This window comes from Cebus imitator, unplaced genomic scaffold (genome assembly GCF_001604975.1).
Source record: "Cebus imitator isolate Cc_AM_T3 unplaced genomic scaffold, Cebus_imitator-1.0 Scaffold8, whole genome shotgun sequence".
Taxonomy (NCBI): Eukaryota; Metazoa; Chordata; class Mammalia; order Primates; family Cebidae; genus Cebus; species Cebus imitator.
Window position 1 is genome coordinate 8,553,305 of NW_016107323.1, and position 10,735 is coordinate 8,564,039.

Below are 10,735 nucleotides of genomic sequence, written 5' to 3' on the forward strand. Positions count from 1 at the left end.
CATTTTTCTTGAATTCATTTACATGCTTTGGTATCTCTGACTCTAAAAATGCTTAGAATACAGTACATGAACTCCCTAAAGAAACTGTCAACACCATGAAATTACATATAGTGAAGGCACAGTGGTTTGCGCCTATAATCCCATCACTTTCGGAGGCCAAGGTAGAGAACTGTTTGAGCTCAGGAAGTGAAGACCAGCCTGGGAAACATAGTGAGACTCATTGTCTACAAAATATTTAAAAAATTAGCCGGGCATAGTGGCGCGCACCTGTAGTCCCAGCTACTTGGGTGGCTGAGGTGGGAGAGTTCCTTGAGCCAGGAGGTCGAGGCTACAGTAAGCCATGATCACACCACTGCACTCCAGCCTGGGTGACAGAGCATGACCCTGTTTCTTTAAAAAAAAAAAAAAAAAAAAATTAATTTTTAAAAGAATTACATTACATGTAAAATCTGCATGTGTGTAAATTTTTCTAGGGTAAGGGTATACAGTTTCACTCGGTTCTCAAAAGGGACCCAAAATAGATTCTTAGATTTCTCTGTACTGTCCATAGCAACAAGCACAGCAAAGAACACATTCCAGAGCTCTCCAAGTATCTGCTGGATGATGACTGTATTTGTAAGACCACTTGTAACTTTTTCATTCTTTCCATAAAATAATGCTTCTATAAAAGTGTATTAAGGCATTGAGTTTCATTTATTCAAGCACATTTATATTGAGCCTGTACTCTGTGCCAAAGCACTATACTAGACCATGAGAATAAATAACAAGGACAGTATCCAAGCACAAAGAGCTCAAAGTGTAACAGGGGAGACAAGCCTGTAATTTTAATACAACATGGTATAAGGGCAATGATATACACATAATAGGAGGAAACTAGTGTGTGGTAGCTGAAATGATAGCAGTGTGTGACTGTCATGTGGCAAGAGCAGAAGGCAAAGAAACAGACACTGGGGACACACATCCAAGGGATGTGTGAAGGTAAAAAAGCCCAGGAATGCATCAGGGAAGGCATGATCAATAAACATAAAAAATACAGAAAAGGCCGGGAGCAGTGGCTCACACCTGTAATTCCAGCACTTTGGGAGGCTGAGGTGGACGGATCATCTGATGTCAGGAGTACGAGACCAGCCTGGCCAACATGGTAAAACCCCATCTCTACTAAAAATACAAAAATTACCTGAGCATGGTGGCATGCACCTAGAGTCCCAGCTACCTGTAGTCCCGGCTTCGAATGATTTTCCCGCCTCAACCGGAGGCTGCTACTTGGGAGGCTAAGGCAGGAGAATCACTTGAACCCAGAGGCGGAGGTTGCAGTGAGCCAAAAATCATGCCACTGCACTCCAGCCTGGGCAACAGAGCAAGACTCATCTCAAAAAATAAAAACATAAAAGAATAGCAAATCCTGAAAGAGGGTGAAACCCACATTCGAGTGCAGCAATAAAGACAGAAAAAGATTCCAAAAGACCTGGCAGTTAGAGGTTAATGATAGCCTTCAGCAGGATAATGGCTAGAAGAATTCAGGATTAAAAAGAATCCTTTTTAGGTAAGCAGGAAGTGAACAGGTTTTCAGGCTAAAGGGAAGGAGTAAGTACAAAGGGAGATGCTGAAGAGTCCAGAAACAAAGAGTTGGTGTAACAGAGCAAGGAGGAAAAAAAATGGCGGAGTGAGGTGGCTCACACCTGAGATCCCAGCACTCTAGGAGGTCAAGGCAGGTGGATCACCTGAGGTCAGAAGTTTGAGGCCAGCCTGGCCTACACAGTGAAACCACATCTCTACTAAAAATGCAAAAATTAGCCGGGCGTGGTGGTGGGCACCTATAGCCCCAGCTACTCAGGAGGCTCAGGGAGGAAAATCCCTTGAACTCGGGAGGCGTAAACTGCAGTGAGCCGAGATCGCAGTACTGCCCTCTGGCCTGGGCAACAGAGTGAGACTCCGTCTAAAAGAAAAGAAAGAAAGAAAAAGAGAGCAAGGAGGCAGAAGGGAGAGTCAAGGGGATGACTGAAGAAGTTAGCTTAAAAATCCTCTCTACTAAAACCAGAGGAAAAATAATGAGGCCAGGTGTGGTGACTCATGCTTGTAATCCCAGGACTTTGGGAGACCAAGGTGGGAAGATAGCTTAGGCCCAGCAGTTCGAAACCAGCCTGTGCATAACAGGGGGAAACCCTATCTCTACAAATATATACATATATATATATATTTGTAGAGATAAGAATTTTATATATATATATAATATATATAAGCCCTTCTATACATTTATCATATATTTTATATTATATATATAACATACATATTTTATACATGTTATGTATATATAAATTATATTATATATATACATATATGTGTGTATATATATATATACATACACACACACACACACACACACACACACACACACACACACATATAAATTATGGCTGGGCATGGTGGCTCACGCCTGTAATCTCAACACTTTGGGAGGCTGAGGTGGCTGGATCATGAGGTCAGGAGTTCGAGACCAACCTTGCCAACATGGTAAAACTCCAACTCTACTAAAAATATAAAAATTAGCCAGGCATGGTGGCGGATGCCTGTAATCCCAGCTACTTGGGAGGCCGAGAAAGGAAAATCGCTTGAACTCAGGAGGCAAAGGTTGCAGTGAGCTGAGATCCAGCCACTACACTCCAGCATGGGCAACAGGAGCAAAACTCCATCTCAAAAAATAAATAAATAAATTAGCCGGGCGCGGTGGCTCAAGCCTGTAATCCCAGCACTTTGGGAGGCCGAGGTGGGTGGATCACGAGGTCAAGAGATCGAGACCATCCTGGTCAACACGGTGAAACCTCGTCTCTACTAAAAATACAAAAAATTAGCTGGGCATGGTGGCGTGTGCCTGTAATCCCAGCTACTCAGGAGGCTGAGGCAGGAGAATTGCCTGAACCCAGGAGGCGGAGGTTGCGGTGAGCCGAGATCGCGCCATTGCACTCCAGCCTGGGTAACAAGAGCGAAACTCCGTCCCAAAAAAATAAATAAATAAATAAATAAGCAAGCAAGCCAGGTGTAGTGATTTGCACCTTTAGTCACAGCTATGTGGGAGGCTGAGGTGAGACGATCACCTGAGCCTGGAAGGTCAAGGCTGCAGTGAGCTGTGATTGCATCACTGCACTCGGGCCTGGGCAACAGAGCAAGACCATCTCAAAAAAAAGATGGCAAGGAGGAGGAAGATAAATTTGTTGATAAGAGAGGGCGTGGTTAGTTGATGGAGATCTGTACTATTAACCAATCATCTCCTTACATGATTTTTTCACTAAATGTGACAGATATCTGGTAAGCAAAATTCTTCAGACTAAATCCAGTTAGAATGTAACGAGTAAGGAATCTCAGGATATTACACAGTATTAGAATCAAAGCATGCATTCGTTCTTAAGTTTAAGGGACAGAGGATGTTCTGCGTTACTTCACCAAAGCCAGTACAGCATGTATTTTTGATCAGTCCTAAATGCAGCAGAAAATATAATGTAGGCCAAGGGCTGACAAGCTTTTCTGTAAAGAGACAGATAGTCCAATTTTTTGGCTTTGCAAGCTCTACAGTCTGCTAGGATTATTCAACTCTACGGCTACAGCCATGAAAAGAGTCATAGACAACACGCAAATGCATGGGCATAGCTATGCTACAATAAAATTTTGTTTACTGACGAGTGGATTTGCTGACCCCTATTATCTAAGCTGAGAATACTACAAAGATAATGAAGCAGTAGGAAAAAATATGAGAAACAATGGAATAAGGAAGCAGAAGTAAAGCCAAAGAACTAAAATACAGTTGAGTTGCAGTCAAGAGAGAAACATGAATAACAGCGCAACAAGAAGAACAGAAAGAAAATGAAAGAAAAAAATAGAGAAGGAACACTGGAAATAGATGGAAAATCAAGTAAAAAACAAGCAGAGGTAACAGCCCAATTCCAAAGGTATACAGATACAGAGCCAAAAGTGGCTGAAGGCCTTAAGAAGTTCTGGCAAATTGAAGAGAATTTCAGATCCGTCTGCACTGGAATTCAAATAAAAGATAAAAAACTAACTAATTTTCCAACGATAATATGATGGAATCTTCTAATTATGAATGTGTCAAGGGAACCCACAGCTCAGAAGATGTAAAGCTACTTTCAGTTTGTCAATAAATCTAACTGGCACATGTATAACATTCAAGAGTCCAAATGAAACTTATTAATTGTAAGAAGTCACTAAGTCATTTCTAAGCCTCTTGTTCATTTGCATATATGTATGAGTATAACTTTTAAAATTTACTGAAATCAATGATCAAGAACTTAAAAGTCACACTGACCTTACATTAAAAGCTTTCCCCGCAGCCAGGCGCTATGGGTCATCCTATAAATCCCAGCACTTTCGGAGCAGAGGTGGGCAGATCATGAGGTCAGAAGTCTGAGACCAGCCTCACCAATATGGTAAACCCCATCTCTACTAAAAATACAAAAATTAGCCGGGTGTGGTGGTGAGCGCCTGTAATCCCAGGTACTTGGAAGGCTGAGTTAGAAGAATCGCTTGAACCCAGGAGGCAGAGGTTGCAGCAAGCCGAGATCGTACTACTGCACTCCACCCTGGGCGACAGAGCGAGATTCATCTCAAAAAAAAAACCAACCAAACAAACATTAACTTGACTTACGACAACTGGGCTAAACAACAAACCAAACCACATAACTTATGTCACTGCAGTACAATGTTAACATGAGTTAAGAGTGGAAAAGCTAGACTGTGTCCTCACTTTAGCAAGCTTTTCACATTTTTTTTAGATAGAGTCTCGCTCTGCCGCCCAGGCTAGAGTGCGTGCAGTGGCTCAGTATCGGCTCACTGCAACCTCCACCCTCCTGGGTTCAAGCGATTCTTCCACCTCAGCCTCCCAAGTAGCTGGGACTACAGGCACTCACCACCACATCCAGCTAATTTTTGTATTTTGAGTAGACATGGGGTTTCACTATGTTGGCCAGGCTGGTCTTGAAATCCAGACCATGTGATCTGCCCGCGTTGGCCTCCCAAAGTACTGGGATTACAGGTGTTAGCCGCTGCGCCCAGCCAGCAAATTTCTTAAATATGCCTCTGTTTCTTCACCTATGACGTGGCTAATAGCTGTACCTACTTCGGAAACAAGTTGTGATGATTTTGTGAACAAATGTATATAAATCTGTTAGCACAGATTCTGGCACATAGAATGTGCACTCAAATTTTAGTTAATATTATCAACCTTAAGAATTTAGCAGCACTATTACAGAAAAGAATTATAAGATAAAAGCTCAGAAATGAAATCAATTCATCTCCTTTAGGAAACTACAAAGTCTTATTAGTATACTCCAATCATTGATCAACTTCTATTATAAAAAACACTCAATCCATCTATCCATTCAAGATGTGGAAAAGTATTATCAAATGATAACAGCAGAGACTATTTCAGGCAGTCACCAACTCTGAGACAGAAAAGGGACTCTAAAGCAAGAAAAAAGGGCACAAATTCTTTTTCTTTTTTTGAGACAGGGTTTCACTTGGCACCTGGACTGGAGTACAGTGGCACGATCTCACAACCTCCACCTCCCAGTTTCAAGGGTTTCTTCTGCCTCAGCCTCCCAAGTAGCTGGGATTACATACATGTGCCACCACGCCCAAATAATTTTTTTAATTTTTTTAAGTAGAGATGAGGTTTCATTATGTTGGCCAGGCAGGTCTCAAACTCCTGACCTCAAATGATCTGCCCACCTTGGACTCCCAAAGTGATGGGATTACAGGCGTGAGCCACTGCACCTAGCCTAGAAACCACAAATTCTCAAGGCCACAGAACAGAGCCACTCCTGGGATCTCATATGAAACCTATGGCTCACATCCCTGACTGCCCAGAGCCTCACCCAGACTAATCGTAATTAAACCAGGATCTCTAGAACTGAGAACATTTTTGAAAACTCCCTGGGTTTCACATAATGTAAATGTGAACCCAACATTCAGAAGCATTGATTCTACTAAGAATACAAAAAACATTAGATGGCATGAGCTTATAGCATGAGCTTATAATCCCAGCTACTCGGGAGGCTGAGGCAGGAAAATTGCTTGAACACAGAAGGCAGAGGTGGCAGAGAGCCAAGATCATGCCACTGCACTCCAGCCTGGGCAATAGAGCAAGACTCCATCTCAAAAAAAAAAAAAGGAAAAAAGAAAACCATGCCAATTAATAACTCAAAAACGAATTTCTCCGTACTAACAGTATTTCCAAATTAATACTTTTTTTCTTTTATAGAGAGGGCAACTTCTGCCTGGATAGTCTTAACTTAGCTTAGGATACCTGAAGTCCTAAATGCATGACTTAATACTATTTTCAGGATATTATGCACTTCATATAATTGTATAATTCACTAAACCACTATAAGTCTTGAAATAAGACACCTGAAAATACTCCAATATTGGATGTCCTAATCAAGAAAACTAATTTTGTAAATGCCCTCATCCCCTTATGAGTACAGTGAGATTTTCTTGCCTTTTATAATGAACTAAAATTATCTGAGAAATGAAGATATAATAAAAGTAATAAAAATGTAATGACATTAATTTTTAAAAGGAGCAAGGAATGGACTATCACAAACATCTCAAAGTAATATTCACTCTTCCACATTTGAGAAACACCAATTCATCATAAAAACAGAAAGATAACATATAATGTAAATGGCTGTTAGTTAAATGACCTGGTACCCAATAGAGCAGAGAACATTTTTTGTTGTTGTTGTGGCCAATACTCTTTCCAGAGTGCTATGTATTAAACTAAACTAAAATTTTATCTTTCCAAAGTCAACTTTTGAATTTATAACAGTGGAATATTTCAATAGTATAAGTATAAATAATTTAGTGCTCCTAAGCATAAACAAGATCAACTCCAAAGGTAGCAACTAAAAAAAGACTTGTTTCCTTAGATGGGATGCTGAAGGCCTCTTAAGACAAAGAGTTGTGAATCAAACACAAGGACATTTGAGAACATTCAAAAACAGAAGACTGTGCTTTCAATAGCATTTCAAGACAGTTAAGAATACTCAGTACTGTTAGCCTCTGAAAAAGCAAGTCAACTAACAGATGAGAACCTTGCGAAGAGAAAGACTTCTGGTGTATTATTATTTCCAAGTAACAGTGTAGAATAATCAGCTCAACAATAAAAACAGCTTTTGATGAGGTTTAAATAGTAAAAATCAAACTGCACTGAATTACAATTTACACCAGAATTACATATTTCACTACAGAATTCGGCATAAACAAATAAAAATCTTAGGGCTGGGCGCGATGGATCACCTGAGGTCAGTAGTTCAAGGCCAGCCTGAACGACATGGAGAAACCCCATCTCTACTAAAAATACAAAATTAGCCAGCCGTGGTGGCACATGCCTGTAATCCCCGCTACTCAGGAGGCTGAGGCAGGAGAATCACTTAAACCCAGGAGGTGAAGGTTGCGGTGAGATCACGCCACTGCACTCCAGCCTAGGCAACAAGAGTGAAACTCCATCCCAAAAAAAAAAAAAGAATTTTAGAACCAAGTTAAGATTGCCCAGAAGTGGGCCTTACAACATGTTACTGAACGCTCAATAATGCCTTGCAAATGAGTAACAGGAATTCCCACTGTGTTCCTCAATGGACACTTAAAAAGAGACTACATTTTTTTTTGAGACAGAGTCTCACTCCGTCACCAGGCGCCAGGCTAGAGTGTAGTGGTGCAATCTTGGCTCACTGCAACCTCCACCTCCCGGGTTCAAGCAATTCTCCCACCTCAGCCTCCCGAGTAGCTGAGACTACAGGCTCGTGCCACCACACCAGCTAATTTTTTTGTATTTTTAGTAGAGACGGGGTTTCACCATGTTGGCCAGGATGATCTCGATCTCTTGACCTCGTGATCCGCCCGCCTAGGCCTCCCAAAGTGCTGGGATTACAGGCATGAGCCACGGCACCTGGTGAGACTACATTTTTAATATACCTACATAATCGCTTTTAAATTCTCAAAACATCGTCTCATTCTCTGAATGTTTTTTAAATACACGTTCTACTTCTTTACCCTTTTTCATTTTCATTACACAATTGTTTTCTATCAACCATTCTCTACCTTTCTTCCTTAGCTCTATGCCTTGATTTCTTTCCAGATTAGCCACATGCCCATTTATAAACTAAAGCATTATAGGCCAAATGGGACAAGGATTTTCAGCTGAATATAATCAGTAGCATTCTTGACCACACCACTGTAGAAAATGCTTTACAAACTATTTAAGAGATCACTAAAACTCTATTTTTCTCTAAAGTTTTAAATGTTTTCTAACAAAAATGCATTAAAATTCCCATTTTTCTAAAAAACTGTCTTACTTGGGTTATTCTAGAAAGCAGGTCTTTTTTTTTTTTTTTTTTTTTTTAAGACTGAGTCTTGCTCTGTTGCCCAGGCTGGAGTGCAGTGGTGTGATCTTGGCTCACTGCAACCTCCACCTCCTGCATTCAAGTAATTTTGTCTCAGCCTTTCTGGTAGCTGGGACTAGAGGAGCATACCACCACATACAGCTAATTTTTATATTTTTAGTAGAGATGGGGATTCACCACGTTGGCTAGGCTGGTCTTGAACTCCTGATCTCAGGTGAGATCCACCTGCCTCGGCCTCCCAAAGTGCTGGGATTACAGGCATGAGCCACCAGGCCCGGCCCAGATATTTCTTTAAAAAAAAAAAAAAAAGTAAGTTTGTAGGATCACTGCGGAAATCTATGCTTGAATAAATCTAGTAAACCATATTTAGAAAATCAAAACCCACCTCTTTTTGCATAACTGGAGTCCATATCTTTAAACTGTACCACAACAAAGTCTGAACATTTGAACAAAATACTCTCCATTATTTCTTCACGTTTTGGCCCCGAACTGGATTCTGTACTTTTCTCATGTGCAGCATCAAGTACCAAATCACACTAAAATGAAAAACACAAGTAAGTATTCAAAACATTTACAAAATAAAATTTGTTAGAAATTATTTAGCTCATCAAGGTACCAGTTCTTATATGCCTTTGACAAAAATAATCTCAAGAGAACCTGATAATCATACCTTTATTCCCTGACATATGATCTATTTTCCATTCCATCATTTAAAAATCCTCACATCTAAATGTTTTTTGGTGCTATGGTCTGTCTTAAGTACATTAATAATAATTTTTTAAAAGAGGAAAAAATAAACCACCACATCCTCCATTAGTCCCAATGCTTAAAAAATGGTTGACATAGTTTAATAAGCACATACATCAAGAAGTCTTTCTGATTACACAAACCAGTCTATAAAATAATCAGTATTTGAAACTGAGGAGTAAAATCATTCCAAGCGGCTTTAAAAACCAGGTAAAGCACTGACTATGAAAATGTTCTTTCACTATGTAAGAAAAAGAAAAAAAAGTAAAAATTACCTTAGGACTGTATGTTTTGAAAACTCCTTCATATATACCTCCATTTTTCACTTGTACTTCACATTTGGAGCCCTAAAAACATATAATTTATCAAAAAAACAGTATATTACCCAGTCACCAAAGATAATTGTTTTCATTTTACTTTTTATACCTCATCAGGCTTCATTCAATATTAGGTATTTACTAACAAAACGATAAAAAAATTTCAAAACATTAACAATACACTGAACTTTCAAAACTCTTCAGGAGGCTCTACGCAAGAGTTTGCAGTACAAATTTAACACTGAAATCAAACATTTCTGACTCCAGCTACTTTAAGTGACAAAACAACGTACAAAAGACAATCAACTACTATTATTATTTTACACACACAGCAGGGTTAACAAGAATACAGATGTCTGTTGTTATAGGTGGAGTTCCAGGACCTCCTTCAGATACCAACTATACAACACTTAAGTCACTTATGTAAAATATAATAGTATTTGCATATAACTAAGCACATTCTCCTAAATACTTTATCTCTAAATTACTTATAATACCTAATACAATGTAAATGCTATGTAAATAGTTGTCATACTGTATAGTTTTGGGAAGAATGACAAGAAAAACATCTGTACATCTTTGGTTCAGGTGTGATCATACATCTTTTTTCTCAAAAAAAATTTTTTTTTATCTCAGACGGGATCTGGTTCTATTGCCCAGGCTGGAGTACAGTGGCATGATCTTAGCTTGCTGAAACCTCCACCTCCAAGGCTCAAACAATCCTCCCACCTCAGCCTCCCAAGTCGCTGGGACTACAGGCATGCACCACCATGCCCAGCTCGTTTTTCACTTTTTGTAGAGACGGAATTCTGCCATGTTGCCGAGGCTGGTCTCAAACTCGTGAGCTGAAGTGATCTGCCCACCTTAAACTCCCAAAGTGCTAGGATTACAGGCGTGAGTCACTGTGCCTGGCCTTTTTCTCACGTATTTTGATCCCAGGTTGAATCCATAAATATGAAACCCACAGATGCAGAGGGCCAACTGTACTTTTACAATTAGTTATATTAGACTGGATAAAGGGAGTTCTAATCTATTTCTCTAAATCATCCTGACTAAACATGATCTAAGCAATGCTACTTTGAAAATCATTTATCCATATTTTAAACTCATGGACTGACTTTATTCTACCCCCAAGGCAGTTTATCCCCAACAATCTAATAACTTACAACAACTGATGTAAGTATATGAACCATCCTCATATTTGCATAGATTCCATCAAAAGAAATCTGGAATATTAAAAAAAAAAAAAAAAAAAAAAAAAAA

The 10,735-nt window shown here is 39.6% G+C and overlaps 1 protein-coding gene across 21 annotated transcripts in view; it reads right to left on the reverse strand.

Moving 5' to 3' along the window:
• ATXN2 (ataxin 2) overlaps positions 1 to 10,735 on the reverse strand; it is a 153,654-nt gene that overhangs the window by 93,086 nt on the left and 49,833 nt on the right. For all 21 annotated transcript variants that reach the window (XM_017542443.2, XM_017542448.2, XM_017542399.2 and 18 more), the window contains exons 3-5: positions 10,639 to 10,698; positions 9,431 to 9,502; positions 8,794 to 8,944 (exon numbers count right to left, since the gene is read on the reverse strand). In XM_017542443.2, the coding sequence (XP_017397932.1) occupies positions 8,794 to 8,944; positions 9,431 to 9,502; positions 10,639 to 10,698 (283 nt within the window). The remainder of the gene's footprint in view (positions 1 to 8,793; positions 8,945 to 9,430; positions 9,503 to 10,638; positions 10,699 to 10,735) is intronic.